The following is a 22,272-nucleotide window of genomic DNA, read 5'->3' on the forward strand; positions in this document are numbered from 1 at the left end:
AAAGCCATGGGAACACTGACAGAGCTCCAACCTCCTCTGCTCCAGCAAAGGGTTTTTTGTTTTTGTGTGTGTGTGTTGTTTGATGTGGAAATATATATATAATATAAAATGTACCATTTAAACTACTTTTAAGGGTATAGTTCAATGGCATGAATAATATTCACCATGTGGTGCAGCTTGAACTATTTCCAAAACTTCTTCATCACCCCCAAACTGAGACTCTGTACCCCTCAGAAGTAACTCCCCACAGCCTTCTTGCCCAGCAAGTGGTAACCGCTAATCTACTTTCTGGCTCTACAAATTTGTTTCTCCAACCTTTCTCATATAAGTGAAATTAGATGACATTTGTCCTTTTTATGTCTGACTTTTTACTTAGCATCATGTCGTCAAAGTTATGGCATGTGTCAGAACTTCTTTCCCAGTAAAGAAGTTTGTAACAATGCATCTCTGTAAGAGGAAAGAACCCCAGGATAAATTACAGATTAGCCACCTGTGAGCAATGGATGGCTGGGTGGGCATATTATTGGAATCTCATGTTTGTACAGACATCTGTACAGAGAGTAGTGCCATCTTTATTATTTACTTTGGGGTCACACATGACACTGGCTTTTTGCCTCAAGCTGGTTTCCTGTTTGCTGTCACCTTCTGATGAGCCTCTCTCAAAGTGTCAATGTGAACTTTGAAGAATCCACATTCAATTCCATATCAGCCTGAGCTAAAAACATTAAAAAAGGAAATCCACCCCTCTGTTCATAACCACCTACTTCCTGTCACTCATCATTTTCTAAACAAATGAAAAGTTTCCCTTAAAACTTATGAACATCTTCTATACCTAAGAACAAATGTTTGTCCTTTTTCTTCATGTTAAAGCTAGAGAAACCTGTCCATTTGCAAATAAAAAAAAATGTATCCTGCTTAATGTAGATTTATAACAATGATATAACTGTAAAAAAACATATTAATACTCTTACTGTATTGAAAAATAGTATCCTGCATAACCTCTGAACAGAACAATTCCATTTTTAAGATACTACCCAATATCTAGTACAAAGATATTCACTGCATCATTACTTTGCAATAGTTTTTTAAAATTTAACATCCTAACTGACCACAAAAGAAGACTGATTAAATGAGCTATGGTACAGCCATACTATGACAGCCAGCATTAGAAAGAACTAGGTGTTTTTATACGTACTAATATAGAACTTTGATAATCACATCATAACAAGTAAAAACAGCAAGTTGTAGAATAACATATACAGTTTTTTTAAAGCAGTGCATATATGTGTATAGTTTGTATGGAAAATACACATCCATTTGTTAACTGGTTATCACTAGAAAGGGGGGTTGAGATAGTAAAGTGGGAGAAGAAATCTAAGTTTGGTGCACAGATTTTGGATTTTTATTGAATTTTTTTCTTACAATGAGCACATGTTATTTTTGGAATCTGAAAAAATGAGTAAGAAAATTAAAAGACAATGTGGGGCAGATTGCATTTTCCAAAGATAACTGTATTAACATATTCCATCCCATATGCTCTTCTTGCAATATGACATTGACATTCCTTCAAAAAGAGATGGGAATCTATGTCCCCTCCCATTGAGCCAAATGGACCTTTGTAAGTGCCTCAACCAATAGAAGTGGAAGAAATGACACTGCTTGACTTCCTAGGTTAGGTCATAAAGGCAGTAGGGAGTCCATCTGGCTTCCTTGCTCTCAGAGCACTTATCCTTGGAACTCAGCCACCATGTTGTGAGGAAGCCCAGGCCACACGGGGAGGCCACATGTTCCTACCAATAGCCAGCATCAATTGCCAGACATGTAAGTGAAACAAGCCTTCAGATGATGATTCAAGTTCCCTGTCTTAGATTATTCCAGCTGAGGTCCCAGACGCTGCAGAGCAAAGATAAGCTGCCCTTGCTGGGCTCTGTCTGGATTCCTGACCACAGAAACCATGATAGATAGTGAATTATTATTGTTTTAAGCCACTAAATTTTGGGGTAATTTGTTACTCAGCAACAGATAGCAAATACATAATGCATCTAACCAAGATAAAAAAAAATTCATTTCCTTTCACAGTATTTTTATTCATCTCAAATTGTTTGAACTTACTCTTGTTGCAGTACCATTATATTTAAAAATAATAATGTTCTTAAACTCACCTTTTTTTTTCTATTTGGGAACCACTCCAGCTAGAGTTGAAGCCCACAATAGTGAGGTTGTTACTCTATGGGTCTTGCCCTGGTCAGCTGCAGACAGAAGATCCTTCATCTCGTTCCTTTCCAGTGGTCAGTGCTGGGAATTGCCTTCTGTGTAAAGGCTGGAGAAGAGACCATGTCTTGAAAAATGATCTCATTTATCAGAAAGTCTGAACCCTGGGGAGGGATCAGGGCTTTGACAAAGTCAACCAAAATAGAAATGTGAAAACATATTGAAAACATTAAATCAAAATGTAAATATGTATAATAATTACAAAAACATATCTCACAGCCTGTGCCCTAGAACCAGCATCAGAAGGGCTGCAAATAGTGGATCTGCTAGTCTGGTGGTTCTCTCTCCCCCAGGTCTGCATTTGGTAATCACCTGGGTATAGTGTCAGACAATACGTCTGGGGTGGGGCCTCGGCATCAGCATTTTCTTTAAATTTCTCAGGTGATTCTAAGTGACAGCCAAGTTGTAAACGATGGAATTTCTAGCTCAGTCATTTTGGGATTTTTGTTTTGTTTTTCCCTTCTCTAAAATATCAGAGAGAGCATACATCCTGTCCACAATTGTGTCTTACTCCAGTTATAATCTTCAAGGACAAGGGGAAAGCGTGAAATATATCTGAGTGCAGAGAACACAAGTAAAACAAATATATTTGTAAATATACAAATATAAAATATGTATATTTTTTTCTTTTTAGTTGGACATTATGCACCTCCTGCAACATCATACCTGTCTAAAAAAGTCATATTTTGCACACACTCAGCAAACTTTTGTTTGCTGACTCTGAGGGGAGAGTCAGAATTTGAACCTAAATTTGGTTTGGTTCCAATACCAGACCCTCTCCTATACACAGCTTCTCTAATCCAGGTGAAGAGATGAGGCAGGAAAAGGGTTTTCCTTCTTCCTGGATTTTAAAGTGCTTTTCCAAGTGCCCCAGATACAAAAAACGTCTGTTAGAAGGGCCATCATATGTGACTAGGAGTTGGAAGGGGGTGAGTGAAGAGATGCAAACCTGACAAGTACCAGCACCTCACACAGCCTGAGTGCTCTACGTTCCCAGAGGGGAACAGGACTCCAGAAGACTAATCTTCTGACTTCCCGGGCTGGGTTGAGCGGACAGGGAGGGGCCGCCACTGTCCTGCTGTCAGGTGTCCCCAGCTCCTGTTGAGCAGGTTTCTCCTCCAGGATCTAAGCTATTTGTTGACTCTGGGGGTTTGCCCTCAGTCAAGAGAAAGGCATTCTCCCTCAGCCATCTGGCATCTGACGTGAGCCAGGACCTGGTGGGACTGTGAGAAAACATAGGATGCACAGAGCAGCCTAATGAACAGGGTCCAGTTTATTTCATGGATGATGGTGGCAGTCTCACTGAAATGTGACAACAGTGCAATTAGCACTCAGCCTTTGTTCAAATATAAGACCCATCACAGACCTTCAACAGTCTAGATGACAAAAATTAGGTCTGAATTTGAGTCCCAGATCTTCCTTTCCGCTGTGTAACTTCGTCCCAAGTCTTTAATGTGTCTGAGCCTCAGCGTCCTCATTTTTAACAGAGTTAATGATAAGACCTGTACAGCCTATCTGACAGAGTTTTTATGAACATTCTAGAAGTTGCTGGAGATTGAAATCCAACTCAGCTATCTGTTGTTTTCAAAACCCGCTCTCTTTCCTCCCATTTTGAAATTCACATGACCAGTTTTCTGGTCCCACAGCTACTATCCATAGAGCCTCACTCTCTGGCAGTGCTTTTACGCCACCTGCAAGCTCTCTTTGCTTCCTCAGGTGTAAGTCATAGTGCCTGAATGCCCTCTTTCAACCATATTCTCTAGACATCTGTTGATCACCACTGTGCCCAATGCAGATACACAATGGGGAGCAAGATGGCTCCTGACAGGCAGAAAATCAAATTCCCACACTAATAAGCAAATCATTACAAACAGCCAATGCCAGTTCTTTCCTATGATAGAAAAGAGCAGTACAGGGTGGTCCAAGACTGGGGGTGATACAGAGGGGAGGGTGGATGTGACGTGAACATCTGGAGAAAATACTGGAGGCTATCAAGACTCCTTATGCAGAAACTTGCAGGAGTCTGGGCAAGAACTGAGGTTAGCTTGGGCTGTGGTAATGAGAGAGGTGGGGTTCAAAAGGATTTGAGAACTATTCACAAGCCCTGCCTCCATGAGTTGCCAATCTGACTGATCAGATCATAGAACATTTACTAGGCCACACCCAGCAATGAGTAAGGTCATTTTCCATTAACTGGTCACACCATATGTAGATATGGTTCTTTGTTCCTATGCAACTGGGGTAAAGAAAGGGCTGGGACCTACTTGTTCACTGATCAAGTCCTGGCTGTACTGTTCCTCACTCTTCTCACATATTGAGATGCTCTCATCTCTCTCGTAAGGCGCCAAGGCGAAGGAAACGCTCTAGGGGCCTGTGGTCCTGGTGACACTGTCTGACCCATTTCTGCATGAGGGTATGGGAAACAGGTCCAGCACTTAAGATAGCTTGTATCCTACTAGCCATTGGTCCTTGTGTGGATTTCTTTTGGGGATCTTGTTGTAAGTTTGTGGTTGAATGCAGAATCTGGCATTTCCAGGCTTCCTGACCATAGCATCATCTTAATGCCATCAAATGTCCACCACCACTTCTAGTACCTTCACTGCTGCCTCTTTTATCCCATAACATTGTTCATTCACTCACTGGTATCTGCTTATGTTTGAGGCATGGATCTATATTCTGTGAACAAAATGCCTTCAAGGAGCCTACAAACTAACCTAGGCATCCAGAGTCTTTTCCTGATGAACAATTAGTTTTGAATTCTCTGGAACTAGTAATACTAAAAAACATGTATGATAAATAAATCTAACTTGTATGAAAAGCCAGGCATTGCACACCGTCTAGCTGTTTCTGACTGATATATACCTGTTATGGCCCATACACACAGCCATTTAGGAGGAAGAAAATAAAGGAGATAAACAGAAATGGTGGAAGAAAAATAAAAAGGTGACTGGGCAGGCCTCCCGCACCCAGACACACATCACTCCCTCCCAACTGGTGAGGCTGGCTGTGCTCCTCCAATCTTCCTGTCCATGACTGATTTGGCCTCAGGGGCAGCCAGGTCCCTGCACATTATTAACCAAGAGCTTAGGATTCAAAAGTTCAATATATTCTTGCTTTTGTAGAATGATTTCTTACCCTGAAAGTCTACTGACTTTGTTTTCACTCACAGTAACACAAATGTTCCATCCTTTCCAGGGTCTCAGATAATGAAATCGTAACTTCACAAAATTTTTGTCACTTCCACCTCACTAAGTAGTTATTCTTTGCTGGTCAATTAAATCCAGACAGGTAGATCCTCTCATAGCTACTTTAATCTTTTGAAAGACACAGTCAGCAAGTCAGGAATTTATTCCATGTGCTGCTTTACACAAAATTAAGCTTGCAACATCTGTCCAACTCTGTTCCATCTTGCCTTTGTGTTCTAAAATCTAAACTAGGGAGTATCTATTTGTGCTTTTATAGTTTTACAAATTATCTCAAATGACTTGTCACAGCAACTCTTACAGGGATTATTACGCCCGTCTTACAGATGAAGAAAACAGACTCAGGAAAGGTAAGCAATTTGGACAGTGTTACACAGGTAGATCCAGGTGGAGCCAGAATTTGGAAGGTCTAAATTCCTTATTTCACTGCTCCTTACCTGAAGAGTACCAAACTGTACTCCTGCTGTCTCACAATTATCACTGGCAAAGTCACACACAGCTTACTTAAAGCTGTCGCAAGCAGCACCGGTTATGCTGTCCTGGCATGCCATCACCTGCCCCCCAGATCCTGAGGGCCAGCTCCACAAGCTGCTCAGACAACTCTCAGCCAAAGTCTCCTGTGGAGTCCTGAGGTGTTCTGAACACATTTATTCAGTTGTGTCCTCTGCCTAACATTTACTTTTGTGCTCCAGCAATCAGTCTTAACCTTCATTACTGCCATGGAAAAAAGTAACATGATAGTGCTGCAGTTCCCACAAAGAAAACAAAGGAAACCTACCATATTGGACATTTAAAGATACATTTTACAGTGACCCAAACACATTGAAGGATACAGCTAATGAAAAGATACCAGATGATCTGGGGCTAGTGGAAGTTATCTGACATGAAGAGTATCATAATAATAGTCTGGGAGTAATGGCCAGTCAGGTGTTATTTCTGAGTACTTAAAAAATATTAACACCATTCTGTGAAGACTGCTAGAATGACTAAAAGCACTGGCCTGCCTACTGCCAGGAAAGCATCCTCCAACATCCATTTCCAAACCCCCAGTGAGAGAGGTGATTCTCTCCTCCATTTTCACCCTCAGGTTGGTGAATCCCTATAGAGTATTCATCTTCATTTTTTGAAATAGGTCAGTTCCCTCTGAATAAAGCCTACTGTCTCATTTCCACAGCCCAGGTTTGAATCCTATCCATAATCCTATTCAATCCTACTTGATGTTTTAATTAGGAGATGATTTTTAACAATGGTTTCTTATTTCCACTGTATTTATCTGTATATTTCTATCTTCTGGAACCTACTAAAACTCTTCAGAAAACTATCCTAAAATAAGACTACTACTTACTCATTCGTTGAGAAATGACATATCCTAACACTGAATATTTGCTTTAATAATCTAAAGTACAACCCTGCATCCTGAAACTGATACCATCCTGTAGTTGACACCTTTCAGATGTTCATATAAAGATACTAGTAGCTTCAACCACCTATTTCCATCTAGCACAACTCCTGTTACTAAGTAGGTGATCAATGCTGAATACTATACCCTCACAAGAATTCAAACCAACAAAATAGTTACTATCACAGATAATATACACTGTTCGGCCCCTTTCTTCACCTTGACACAGGCATCATGGCTTCAGAATCTTATTAAGAATGGTATAAGCTAGAAAAAATTAAGAAGGCAACAACTTTAAAGGTTCATATGGATAAACATGCAAAGGCTCAAATGTTCTCTATTTCACAATTCAAGTCCATTTCTAAACTTGAGTTTTTCCAGTAATTTGGAAAAACCCCTTTGAAAATGTCATTTACAGTATCACATTTCACATTCCAGCTCTTATTTACAGGGTTATACATCTGCATGAGAGTTTGTAAAATTTTTACTAGAAATGTCCTTTTAAGGGCATTTAAAAATGACTAAAGAACTAAAATAATGAGACTCTAAATTTACCTTTAATTCACTTAAAACTTCTGCTCCACTGATTCTTTATCCATCAAATGAAAATAATTATTCTAATATCATACTAGTTTCATCAAAGTGGGGGGAAATTTGCCAGCACTCTGAAAAGAATTTTTAACTTCTATCCAAACATGCAATCATCAAAATCTTCATACTCCTTTCTGCCTGATAAATTTTCAAGATTAGATATCAAACATACATTAAGTCAAGTGACTTCAATTTTTCCTGCAGTCTTCAGAAGGTGGGAGAACGACCATGAATAGTTGGCATGTATCTCACTGGCCCTCTCCCTTCCATAGTTCATCATTCAAGAAAAAGTGTGATCAAAGCAAGCTTTAGTAGATTATCGGTGGTATTATGATGTATAACTGGTTAAAACACCATACTAATAAACTCATCATGGTCTTAGGATTAATCTTTGCAAAAGCCAGTTCGTTTCTATTTGTCCCAAGGACCCAGACTGCACTCCAGTTTTCAGACAGCTTCAGACAGCTTTCTTACAATGTGTCCCACGGTCACAAAACAGGGAGGGAGTACTGGCAAGGAGATAAATGGATGAAAACAAATTTCCACAAACGGGGGAGGGGGGGGGCAAGCCATGTATGATGATAATTCAATTTTATCTATAAATAAAAAATCATACATTCTTACACTCTTATTCTTAGCTCTATGTTAAACTTACTTCAAGTCTAAAATACCGGTGACTAATGTGAACACCCGACTCCTGTGTTTCAGAACCGCCTAATGACGTTCTACACAAACTACAGTATGGGCCCTGCTATTTGTTACCCGACTTGTGTACAAACTGTTTGCTCTGTACAGACATTCTTTTCCTCTTTTTAATATTAACCTTACCAGTTTTAAAATATTTATCAGTAGGTTACTTGGTTCAGAATATTATGAAAAATTCAGCTAGGAAATTATTCATAAAACTGTATTCTGTATTTTATTTTTCAAACAGCCAGTGTCCACATTTTAAATGCAGAATTTGCAAATATAAATTAGTCTAATAATTCAATTAAAAATAAAACAAAAACAAATTCCTTTAGTATCACAATACATAAAATGGTATTATAAACGCCAAACGGCAAGGTTTACTACATGACAATAATGTCAAGAAGCTTTGAAACTCATTAAACCTCTTAATGAATAGGTCAGTTTAAAGAACATTTCTCTGTTCCATGATTATGCATGAAACAAGCTTTCACTATATTGAAGGCTCAGCAATTTATTCATGGCATAATATGGGGTCAAGCAAAATTTTATTTTTACAATGACAATAAAAAACGCATTTAAACAACAACAAAAAATCCTCCCAATTGTTTAAAAACAATTCTTTTTGGAGGGTAAAATGTATTTTAAAATATATTGACTTACCGAATTTCAATTGCCAAGCTGCTGACCACTGATGTAAAAGTTTGTATTTAAAAATATCACAAACATCATTTAACAGTGAAAATTTCAATGGGATAAGTTTCATTGCAAAGCAATTTTCACCTGAGTAGACTTTGAAATTTAGTGCTCATATGTTTGGAGGGAGGAAAGAAAGACCCACTGGTGTCAGATACTGAGTTTGTAGTTCTTTCACAATGATTTCCCAGAGGGCTGAAGAAACATCAACTATTACCTTCCAGGACATATATGATGCCCCCCCCTCCTCCTCCAATAAATTTGTTCTGGCATTTTATAAATTCTCAAATTCTTGTTTAACCACTTAAGCACAGCAACTCAAAATTCATTCAGTTCTATACAACAGTGTCTATATTATGTACATGTTTAATTACCAAGAGGAAATAGAAAATAAAATTTACAGTTGATTGAGAAAGGGTCAGAAAATGGGACAGGAGAAATAATACTGTATAATCAGAATATCCTATTATCCTACCAGTTTCAATGATAAGGTTTTTCCTTTATTAGTTGAAATACAAAGAAGGCATAGGGGGGGTCCCAGGAAAATAACACTATGTATCAGAAAATTCAACGTGCTCCACCGTCAGGATTTCCATTACACATTTAATTTCTTCTGTACAACTTTTATAAACGTGTTTTTCTTTTCAAAGCCATCAGATTCCCAGATTAAATTCAGCACTACACAATATGCCCTTGAAGTGAAATGAGGTTACCTGCTTTATTTGGATACCAAGTTCCCTTCCAGACAGCGTTAAAATAAAGACAAGGAAGACTGCACAGATAAAATCCAGTATAATTCAAACCCAACAATGAAAAATTTCCCCCGTATTGTTGCAAAATTCTCTCTACTGAAATGCTTTGCTACAATAATAAAAAGCATACATTACATATAAAAGGTACCAGTGTACTAAAAAGTGACAGAAGTGGACTAGCAAATCCTTCAAAGCACATTATATAAATGACTAGCATTTAAAAACATTTTCCTATAAAATGTAGGTCATATACATTTATAAATTGGCGAGTTTATTTCTAAAGCAGTGATGTGTGTGTGTGTTCAAATAGTTAGCTGTTCTGTACAGTATAATATCTACTCAATTCAAACTACAATAGGTTTGTCTTTCTTTGTATTAAGTTGAATAAATTCATCTGATCAGCTGAGAAACCAAGGTTGAAAAATAAGTATCTAAAAATCAAAGTAGAAAGTTCAGAATTGTTGAAATGTAGCTATGAAATATGAAGAGAACTATTTCACAATGGAGCTGAAGTCACCTCAAAACTTATGGGCTTGAATCTAAAACAGAAACAAATATTAAAATCCAAAGCAAACCACAAAGTTAGGTAGCAGTACAGAAGCAGGAAAAAAACCCACACCCCCTTCCTTCAGTGTGATGGGCACTGAGTTCTGCAGTCTTCCTCCATCGTGCAGAAGAGTGGTAAGGCCATTCAATGCTTAGTGAGAGTGAGTACAGATGAAGTCAGATTTAGCCTGTCTCCCCTGCAACTTCAATTATGCTGTGTAAACAGTGTTACGTTCCAAAAGGAGGAACAATGGAATTTGCTTATAAAAACTGATTAAAGATAATCATTATTAAATGAAATAAAGATAATAACTCTGAAATGTTTTTAGAACTTTCCTGATGCTACTTGTAAAGTTAGCACTGCTATGTATTATTGCTTACATACAGTACAACATCATATGCCTTCTAACATAAAGCAGTACTGTGATTTGTTTGTACATATTTACAGATTCTTAAAAACAAGCTGTAAAAACATTACATACTTTCAGACAATACAAATTAGCACATTGGTACTCACTTCAAAACAAATGGAATGCATAACATTAATAAAACATCATAAAGGAAGACTCACATAAAAGTCCTTGATTGTCAAGACACGTTTATATATAAACTCTAACTGTGCAGAATTAAAGATTCAATCATAGGTACATCCTTATTTGATGAACCATATTTACAGCATGGTATTGCATAAAAAAATAAAATAATGTTTACAGGGTTTTACTTTTTTATCCATTGGATTAAAGAAAGCAACAAACACAATAAGAAATGTTTGTCTGCTGTAGTTTTGTTTCCTACTAAAGTTTAAGTGAAAGAGGAAACATCCGTTTTTTATTTGCAGAATATAGCAAAAACAACTGGAAAATTATTTCCCTGAAATAAAGCAATTTGAAACGGAAAAAGTTTAAATTAAATTGCAGAGTCAAAAAGTTTCTCATCGATTATAATAGTGCTTCAAGTAAATATACTGTGAAAAAACGAGTTCTAGTTTAAAATGTTCTAAGTCTAAGAAATGTAGTTTTACAGTAATGCCTACTTTTAAGTTTCCCGGCTTTTTTTTTTTTTTAAACAGCCCTTTAAAAACCCAAATTAATAAAATGAAAGAAGTGGCAAAAGATCTAACCTAGCTGGCACTTTGAAAGCTTCTCTGGCCTATGGAAATGAAAGCCTACCCTGAGCACAAGGCCTCTTTTGCCTCTCAGAACGAGAAAATTACCCGACCACTGGCAGTCCTCACTCAGCCAGAGCTAAGAGGATGGATTTCTGCGGTATCAACTAGAAAATCTGCAAGCAGATCCAAAAAATTTAAGAGCCACTTCAAATATTCTGAACTAAATGAAATATGTGTACAGTAAGTTAAAAAACAAACACGCTTTTAGAAGATGTTCAAGAGATATTACTTCATCTAATGTGATCTGTTTCCAATCTTCAAATGTGAGAACAGGTCTAAGAAAGCACACCTCGGCTCACATTTCGCCAAGTTTAAGGATGTAAGAGCATGTTTTCATAGAACAATTTGCTCACCAAAAGAAATGAAAAAACAAAATAAAACCCAAATTGCAAAAGGATATCCTCAATATTCTGATTTAAAGCAGCACAACAGGCTACTTGCTTTCTCTATTAATGCCCAGATAGAAATTAAGTAACTTTCTGAAGCAAAATGGGGAAACCCAACTGTTGAGATGTTTATCATATGATGATAATATTAATACACGGTAACTCTGGTAGGCATGTAAAATTTCACAGTAAAGAGAGTAATGACTATACTTTAAGTGGTAAGTCAGTAAATTATGCCAAAGTATCATTTACCTCAAAATATGCTTCTAATGTGGTAGAAAAGTCTGCCATTATGTAGATGTAAAGAAATGAGGCGAACACAGAAATGCAACACCTGAACTTCTTTCTACTTGCATTGACTGCCACTTTCAAAGGCTTACTGCTCAGCAGTAGAGCCACATTCTAAAAACTGTGCTGGTGATGTTAACACAAACCAAAACCCCCACTTTATTCTGTACCAAGTTCTCAACAGAACAGAAATTCTGATCAGGCTCAAAACAAAAACAACTCACGACATCAATGCCTACTATCACCCAATAAGTAGTATGAGAAAAGCACAAATGCCTATTCCTACAGAGAACACAGTTTCATTGTTAACATCTCGCCTGAATGATGACTTCTTGAGGTTGTGATGTGCAACGCAAGACACACCATTCTTAAAAGAGTCAATAATGGCAAAACTTAAATATATACTTCAAAGAAGTCTAAAATTCTTGAAAATTTGGCAGCAAAGACAGCTGTCAAATGGGAAAGTTTCAAGCAAAGTTTAATAACCAAAGTATAGAGGAAACCACATTAAACATAATTTATATTCCTTATCATAAAATACCATATATTCAAAATAAATGTAAAAGATGTTAAGGTTAGATATTTCTTTGTTCCCTTTCTTTATGAGAACAGTCTTGGGATAACATTAAATAAAAGAAAAAATAATTTAAAATGTAGAACATTCTATACTGAAACAAAGACTGAAGATCTATAAGGCCAATATAAAAGCTAAAATGGAAATTAATAATAAAGTTGCATCTTCAAGGGGTTATTAATTTTAGATTACTGATGCTCTATCAGTATGTGTGCATTGTGACAAAGATGGTGGAAATTTAAAATAAAAAACCAAAAAGTTGGAACAAATTAAAGAGGATAATAAAATCAGTATAACTGTTATTTTCCAAAAATTAAAACTGTCCAATGTGTAACTCAAACCATCATTCTTTAGAAAAGTATATATATATATATATATATATATAATATGTATATATATAAAAGCACTATTTATTGTACCATGCTGTATTAAGACAAAATATTAAAAAAAAACATTCGTGGTATAAGGATAAAGTCTGTAGTTTATTTAGATTTTGAAATGCAACAAAAGGTTTCCGATCACTCATCTAGCTGAAAAAGAAACTGTAGTTACTAGAATTAGTAAACACTTTTGGTTTGTAAAATTGTAATGAGCAGTGTTCATTAAAAAGTAACTCAAGATAAAATAAGCAATTAAAATGCCCATTTCTTTAGTTTCTCTGGATACTGTTTAATTATCCAATCTATCAAGATTCTAGAAAGAGAAGGATTAAACCAGATTTTACAGTTCCAAAGATACCCAATTTCCTTTTATTGCCAAAAATTAAAATTTTCAATTATGAGATGATTATGACACAACCATATCAAACCTAAAAATCTAAATTTTTTTTTTTTACTTTGAGAAATCAAAAATACCAAATAGATTCTAAGTGCTCTATGTTAACTGAAGTGTATATGTAAAGTAAAATACAATTAAGCTTTAAAACGTGGAATATACATTTTGTATAAGCATTATGTTCTTGGGAATGTAATCTACAGAGGATCTTCTTACTAAAACTTCAAAACCTTGATACTTGCACATGAAAAAATCATAAAAAATATCTAGGTACAACTGTACAAAGAAACTGACACCAATATGCATACTTCCATATAGAAGTGAATGCTTCAACAGTTATGTATTTTGGTAAAAGTTTTGAAAGTATGCATATTTTTTAAAGTAATTAGGCTTTTAAATAGTGGAGTCTTAGACTATCAGATTTTTATTACTTTTCTCAAAAAGAAAAAGTCAATATAATGCAAAATGAAAATCAAGGGTATATGGCATATCATTCTTTAAAAGGTGGTTTCTTTTTTCCCCTCATAGGACACACTAATTTATTTAAGCCATAATCTCTTGACATTTAAACTTTTAAGTTCACTCTGTCTGTAAAGTATACTCAGATTCCCTGCTGAAGTGCCATGACTATGCTGAAAAACTTAGAAACAGTATGAGTAAATTTCACACAATTACTAATCTCCTAAGAATGTACAATGATATCAGTTAGGAAACAATTGTGCGAAAGTCTTTTTTTTTTTTTCCTTTTAAACTTGGTGTAGGTGGAATAGCAAGTTTCTGATCTAAAACAAGTAATGCATTGCTTCTGTAAAGGTGACAACATGTAAGGCAGTTCAAAGAATGCTGACTAACCAAACAAAACGCAGTTATTGGATTATCTTGCTATTCGTATCAGCTTAACTTGTTATAACTCATTGCTCTTAAATCTGTACAGCACTCCATTTTACACAGAGTAACCCCACTCTTGATTAATCTGTTCTAAAGTGCCAGTATTATTTACACATTTTTTTTTTTAGCCAAAAGTCTGGCCAGTTGTAGCATCAGGTGAGGATGTCATCCCAGCTCTATTATCATTTACATTCACCAAGGGAAATTCTGGAAATTCAGCACTTGTCCCTGGTCCCCGAAGGTTCACCTGTCCATTGGCAGTGCTAAACTGAGTAGCTATTCCAGCTCTGGATCCATGATATGGAGCACGGAAGGGTTGTTCAAAAGAGCTCATTTGGTAAGCTTGGTGGACAGGCTGAGCCTCAGCTTTCTTCTGAGAAGTCACTTGATCCAAAAAGTCCTGTGTTGATGTGGCAGAAGTATGGTTTGTCTCATCACCTGAAAAGGGAAATGAGTGCTGTGAATCACCAACTATGAGTCCAAAGTGGGATTTATCCGGAGTTGTTCTTAGTGGAGAATTCATTCCTGATCGAAAGCTATTGATGGGCATGGCTGCATAGACTTGCTTGTCTATGGAAGAGAATGCTGGCTGATTTGGAAGGGTCTGGTTATCAGTCACAAAGTTAAGGCTCGGGCTATTCAAATAGGCATCATTTTGGCTAGTTCTGTCCAAAGCCTGCTGCAGAAACTTTGAGTATTCCTGCAACATGTTGGCTTTATCTGATGAGGATGCTTGGGAGCTTGATCCAACATTCTCCGACTGGGTAACCTCAGGTACTTCTGATGAATTTATTGATATGCTAGAAGTCACCTCAGTGTCCGCAACACTGAATGATATCTCATGCTGTCCATTAGCTTTATGGGAATAATGATCCAACAGAGTCTGTAGTACCTCATCTGGAATAACATTTTTGTCATGATTACTCTTTATCTCCACATTCAGTGCCTGTGAATCTAATATGGATGCTGTGGTACTCTCATCAATGACACTTGCCACAGCTGCTTGTGTTACAGAAGGCTGAGAAGCTATAGTGCCCACATTCAGCGCATACTCCCTACTATTGTTACTCGCTGCCTGAAGATACCGCTTCTTCTTCAAAAACTGCATGGCATCATCATAGTTAGTGCTACTGTGCACAGGTTTACTGGGCCCCTCTTGCAAATTGTCAACCTGGTCAATATCAGCATTGCCTTCTGAGTCCAGTAAAGCTTGTTTGTCCACAAGTTCAAAAGCATATTTTGAAACTTTGCTCTCTTCGTATGTGGATAAAGGTGAAATTGTTTGATTCTGCTCCAATGGCTGTTTCAGACTTCTCTTACTATTAATTTTTTTGAGAACCAACTTAGGTGGATGTATTTCTCCTGATGCATCTTCCAAATGCGATCCCCCAACTGAGGAATGTGGCATTTCCACAGCATACTCTGCTACCATATACTCATCTTTCACTTTAGTACTTGAAGAGTAAAGAGGCAAGTAATCATTTTTGTCTTTCTTCAGGTCAGATTTGTCCAAAGAACTCTCTTTGTCCAGTCCAGATGATTTTTTCTCAGTTTTCTGCCTTTTCTTTTTTGGCAGTGAGTTATCTTTTGGTGATGTAGAAAAGCCAGAATCTTCCTCAGATGTCAGAAGGCCACCTTTGATGGCACATCTGTTTAGTTTTTTATCATGATTTTCATGGCACATACGTTTATGTTTCAAAACACGATCTGTTCTGGAAAAATACTGTCGAATTCAAAGTTCAGAGAGAGTTTTTTGTTTTAGTTTTGTGTTTTGGTCAACCAAGAAAAGAAAAGAAAAAAAGCAATTAATATAAAGATAGATATAAGTGTAATAATATGAGCAACTCTAAACTAATTTCCTGAGCCAACTGTCTATTATAAATTGAATCAACAACAGTTAGGAAATTCTTCAAATAGCTTTACTAAACTGTCTAATTTAATTCTTTAAAATTATTTTATAACTGAATTCCAGAGAGAAAACTTTCAATGTCAGTCATACCTCAGTAAAGTGACTTTTTAAAAAATTCAAACCACATCTTACCTGTAAACAGTATTCACACTGGTAAGGTTTTTCTCCACTATGAGTTCTCTTATGCCTTTCCATATGATATTTTTGAATGAATCTCATACCACATTCATCACAGCGAAATGGTTTTTCACCTAGTATATGATACATAAAGTTTAAAACAAAACAAAAACTATGAAATATAAGTTAGTGAATTACTTTACTACAAGAATCTCTAATAAGTTACTTTACCACAAGAATGCTGCCATACTTTGTTCTTTTTAAATGACATAAGTCTTTATTCTAAATATATCTTCCAATTTATTTTGTCAAGAATATCTTGCTTTACTAAAATGAAAGAGAGTGGCACATGCCATTGAAAAGACAAGACTGAAAGCACACATACTCAATTTCCCAGCATTTTATTATATGTATACATAACATACTCTTTCTACAGAGACCAGTATTACTAAGAACTTAACAGTAATATTAACAGGTCTCAGTAGAGTGGCTAACGTCTCTAATCTTTTTTTCAATCATACAAAAAATATTTTAGAAAAATTTTTGAAAAAGAAAAGGTTACCCATACACAGACCAACACAATTCTTGAGTATTATATCTTTTTAAATTCATATCTTTTCAAAGATATTGTGGTTAAATAAAATCTAAATCCTGAGAAAATATATTTTAAATCTAATTTATTAAAACATAAAACAAGTCACCTAATTAAACTTAAAAATATATAACAAGTGTAAATCAGAGGCTAGGTTTTAAAAGTAATGTTTGTTTATATTGATTCTCTTTTCCTCAACTCAAATGAGCATTTTTCAAGTCCTTCTGGGAAAGAATTAAAATGAGCGATGTTAACTGGACACAGAAACCCCACCCCACCTCCAATTTTTTTTTAAATGACAAAAGGACTTCTTAGCTTGAAGGAAGCATCTTATGAAGATCTAAAAGTTTTTACTGATAAAGCCACAGCCTACATAAACAGAACTCACACAAGCCTACATAACACAAGAAGTCACACCCTTCAACCTGTTTGGAAAACCACTGTTTCTACTTTTCATATAGTCAACAAAATTTTACTGAATTCTTCTCCTCTCCCCATAATCCCTCTCTAAGAGGTTAAAAGTTTAAGACTTGTTACTTGTCCTCAAAGAGTTTATAACATAATTGGGAAAACATGATACAAATATTACAAAGGAACAACTAACAAAACTATATCCAGCTCTGGTTTACCTTTACAACTTTATAACCCACTAGCTCTCTTCTTGACCTTTTCCTCCAGTCAAATTGAAGAACCTACCATCCTCATGCTTTCCTACTTGTGCCTGCTTCATGCTGCTCCTAAAGTTCACTTCTGTGTTTTCAGGTACTACGCTTCCCTCCAGGACCAACCCATCTGATCAAAGGGATATTCTGCCCTATTCTCCCAGAGGAAAGGTATTTATCTTCTTTGTTGTTGTTGTTCAGTTGCTAAGTGTCTGACTCTGCGACCTCCGGGACTGCGGAACTGCAGCACACCAGGCTTCCCTGTCCTTCACTATCTCCTGGAATTTGCTCAAACTCATGTCCATTGAGTCAGTGATGCTATCCAACCATTTCATCCTCTATCGTCCCCTTATCCTCCTGTCTTCAATCTTGACCAGCATCAGCGTCTTTTCCAATGAGCTGCCTCTTCGCATCACATGGCCAAAGTACTGGAGCTTCAGCTTTTGCATCAGTCCTTCCAATGGATATCCAGAGTTGATTTCCGTGAGGACTGACTGGTTTGATCTCCTTACAGTCCAAGGGACTCTCGAGAGTCTTCTCCAACACCACAGTTCAAAAGCATCAATTTTTCGACACTCAACCTTCCTTATGGTCCAACTCTCACATCTGTACATGACGACTGGAAAAACCATAGCTTTGACTAGATGGACCCTTGTTAGCAAAGAGATGTCTCTGCTTTTTAATATGCTGTCTAGATGTATCATAGCTTTTCTTCCAAGGAATGCCTTTTCATTTCATTAAATTATCATCAAATTATCTTCTTTAACTTGCCACAGAACTGTAGCTGTACCTTTCCTAAGACACTCATTACTTTCATCTCAATAATTAGTCTACAACTCTACTCTTTTACTAAATTTCTTTAGGTCAGAATCAGGGCCCAAATTATCTTTATGTAGCTCAAATTACTTGGGCAATTTTTTAAGTGCCACATGAATGGCATAAAGGATTATCACAGAGGCTCATTAGTGGGAAAAAACATTTATCATGAACTGGTATGATTTGGAAAAGTTTCTTGGAAGTGTCAGACTCTATGCTGAGCAGTCATTCAAAGATTGTGTATATGTGATTAAAGCCAAGAAAAGAATATTTAGTGAGGAATAACAGAGCAAGTAAGGGTTTAGATATTATAAGATATACTGGAGAATCACAACAAACTGTGAAAAATTCTTAAAGATATGGGAATATCAAACCACCTGACCTGCCTCCTGAGAAATCTGTATGCAGGTCAAGAAGCAACAGTTAGAACTGGACATGGAACAACAGACTGGTTCCAAATAGGGAAAGGAGTACATCAAGGCTGTATACTGTCACCCCACTTTTTTAACTTACATGCAGAGTACATCATGCAAAATGCCAGGCTGGATGAAGCACAAGCTGGAATCAAGATTGCCAGGAGATATATCAGTAACCTCAGATAGACAGATGACACCACCCTTATGGCAGAAAGTGAAGAACTACTAAAGAGTCTCTTGATGAAAGTGAAAGAGGAGAGTGAAAAGGCTGGCTTAAAACTCAATATTCAAAAAAAGAAGGCCATGGCATCCAGTCCCATCACTTCATGGCAAATAGATGGGGAAACAATGGACACAGTGACAGACTTTATTTTTCTGGGCTCCAAAATCACTGCAGATGGTGACTGTGGCCATAAAATTAAAAGACGCTTGCTCCTTGAGGAAAAGCAATGACAACCTAGACAGCATATTAAAAAGCAGAGACATCACTTTGCCAACAAAGGTCCATCTAGTCAAAGCTATGGTTTTTCCAGTAGTCACGTATGGATGTGAGAGTTGGACTATAAAGAAAGCTGAGTGCCAAAGAATTGATGTTTTGAACTGTAGTGTTGGAGAAGACTCTTGAGAGCCCCTTGGACTTCAAGGAGATCAAATCAGTCAATTCTCAAGGAAATCAGTCCTGAATATTCACTGGAAGAACTGATGCTGAAGCTGAAACTCCAACACTTTGGCCACCTGATGCAAAGAACTGACTCATTGGAAAAGACCCTGATGCTGGGAAAGATTTGAGGGCAGGAGGAGTAGGGGATGACAGAGGATGAGATGGTTGAATGGCATCACTGACTCGATGGACATGAGACTGAGCAAGTTCTGGGAGTTGGTGATGGACAGGGAGGCCTGCCATGCTGTAGCCCATGGGGTTGCAAAGAATTGGACACAACTGATCGACTGAACTGATACTGGAGAAATGGTGCCTAAGAAGAGACTTAAACTTGGCAATAAGTCAACTATTTGAAACTTTCAAGAATGCAGCTTCTGTAATTGCTATGGAGTTAACTAAATTTTAGGGTTGAAGGGACTTTGCAATGACTTCAAACTGTCCTCCTGGGAGCTCCACAGAGGCCCCCAGAGGCTAATATGGCAAATGGCTCTAAGCTTCCACCCAGAATTCAGGAGCAAATAGCTCCACTTCTGTACACAGGGGGTCTGAGTAAGGACACCAAGGGTTTAGAGACTAGAATGAAGAACCTAATATAACTAACCTCGACCAATTTACTTATCATTACAAAAACAAAGTCCAGAAAAGTTGAGGTACTTGTCCAACAAAAGCTGGGAGAGAAGAGCACTTACTTAGAAGCTTCAAAGTGAAAGAAATGAGAAAAAGGAGGTGAGAATAGACAATCCACTCAAGACTAAGAATTGTTAAGGGTGGGGAACTTAAACTAAAACTGAAATGGACTATTATGGTGACTAATCAAAAGAACAAGATCTCAGAGAAAGTAGGATGAAAAGGGAGAATACAAGTATTATTTTTTAAAAGGTAAGAATAGATGCATATTTTGAAGTAAAAAGATGTATATGATAGAAAACATTAAGATCAGAAGTTAATTAAGATCATTTTTCAAAAGTGAGAGAGGATAAAGGGAAAATTAGTGAATGAATTAGAATTCAATTAATTCTCCATGATAAGACTTAAATATTGTTAATAATGATATAACACCTCACACTGGTCAAAGTAGAAGCTGACAAACTGATCCTAAAATTCAAATGGAAATGCAAGGGATTCAGAACAGCTAAAGCAATTTTGAAAAAGGAAACTCAGATTTCTCAACTTCAAAACTTACAGCCAAAGGCATAAGGAGACATAAATATGAAAGAATAGAACTGAGAGTCTAAAAATAATCTTTACATTTACAGTTAACTGACTTTTCATTATAGTCGCCAAGATACTTCAGTGGGAAAAAGTCCTGTCAACAATAATACTGGGACAATTTGATGCTTATATGCAAAAGAATGGGATTGGACCTCAACTTCACGTTGCATACAAAAATTAGCTCAAAATAGATCATAGGCCTAAATGTGAAAACTACAACTATAAAACTCTTTAATATATGAATAACTCTTGACTTTAGATTATGTAGGCAATGACTTCTTAGATACCACACCAAAAGCACAAGCAACCAAACAAAATTAAATAAAATACCTCATCAAAATGAACCTTTGTTCTTCGAAGGACAGTATCAAGAAAGTGAAAAGACAAAATGCTGTGGTAGCTGCTGTGAGAAATAGTTTGCCGAAATGTTAAACTTAGAATTACCATACAAGTCAACAGTTCTACTCCTAGGTATACACCCCAAAGAACTGAAAACAAGTATTCATTCAGAGATTTGTATACCAATGCACATAACAGCATTATTCACAACAAACAAAAGATGGAAACAACCCACGGGTTCATCAAGAGATGAACAGATAAACAAAATGTGATATATACAGAAGATGGAATATTTTTCAGCCACAAAAAGAAATAAAATTCTGACACATGAATGAACCTTGAAGAAATTATACTAAGAGAAAGAAGCTAGATAAAAAAAGAACAAATACTGAGTGATTCCATTTATATGAAATACCTAGAATAGGCAAATTCACAGGGATAGAAAATAGAATAAAGGTTACCAGGGATTGGAAGAGAGAGGAAAGGAGCATTATTGCTTAATGGCTACATGTTTTTGTTTGTGTATAATTTTGTTACACAATGTCATAAATGTACTTCATGCCACTACACTGCATCCTTAAAAATGATTAAAATGGTAGATTTAGTTTTTTTTTCTTATAAGGTGAAAAGACAACCCTGGAATGAGATGAAATATTTTCAAATCATGTTTCTGAAAAGGGATGTGTAACTAATATATTAAAAAAGTAACCCAAAAACCACTTACAACTCAACAGTAAAAAGACAAATTATCTAATAACAAGCAATGGATCTGAACAGACATTTCTCCAAAGAAATACACAAATAGCCAATAAGTACATAAAAAAATGCTCAACATCCTTACTTATTGTTGAGTGTGAGTGAAGTTGCTGTCGTGTCCGACTCTTTGCGACCCCATGGACTGTAGCCTATCAGGCTCCTCCATCCATGGGATTTTACAGGCAAGAGTACTGGAGTGGGTTGCCATTTCCTTCTCCAGGGGATCCTCCCGACCCAGGGACTGAACCTGGGTCTCCCGCGTTGTAGGCAGACGCTTTACTGTCTGAGCCACCAGGGAAGTCCCTTCCTTACTTATTAGGGAAATGCAAATCAACATCACAATGAGATACCACTTCACACCCAACAGGACAATTACAGTAGAAAGGACAATAATAACAAGTGTTAGCATGGATGCAGAGAAACTGGAATTCTCATGCTTGGGTGGTAGGATTGTCAAGTGGTGCAGCACCTTTGGAAAACAATTTTGCAGATCCTTAACATGTTAAACATAGAGTTACCATACCATATAGCTCAGCAATTCCACTCCAAAGCATACACCCAAGAGTACT

The 22,272-nt window shown here is 36.7% G+C and overlaps 1 protein-coding gene across 5 annotated transcripts in view; it reads right to left on the reverse strand.

Annotated features, from left to right (window-relative positions):
* Positions 1–9,540: 9,540 nt before the first annotated feature.
* Positions 9,541–22,272, reverse strand: part of ZNF148 (zinc finger protein 148) — a 146,107-nt gene continuing 133,375 nt past the window's right edge. For all 5 annotated transcript variants that reach the window (XM_065942342.1, XM_065942341.1, XM_065942338.1 and 2 more), the window contains 2 exons: positions 16,265–16,383; positions 9,541–15,946 (listed from right to left, as the gene is read on the reverse strand). In XM_065942342.1, coding sequence (XP_065798414.1) covers positions 14,348–15,946; positions 16,265–16,383 — 1,718 coding nt within the window. In that variant the 3' untranslated portion in view covers positions 9,541–14,347. The remainder of the gene's footprint in view (positions 15,947–16,264; positions 16,384–22,272) is intronic.

The sequence above is a fragment of the Muntiacus reevesi genome, chromosome 8 (genome assembly GCF_963930625.1).
Source record: "Muntiacus reevesi chromosome 8, mMunRee1.1, whole genome shotgun sequence".
In the NCBI taxonomy this organism is placed as follows: domain Eukaryota; kingdom Metazoa; phylum Chordata; class Mammalia; order Artiodactyla; family Cervidae; genus Muntiacus; species Muntiacus reevesi.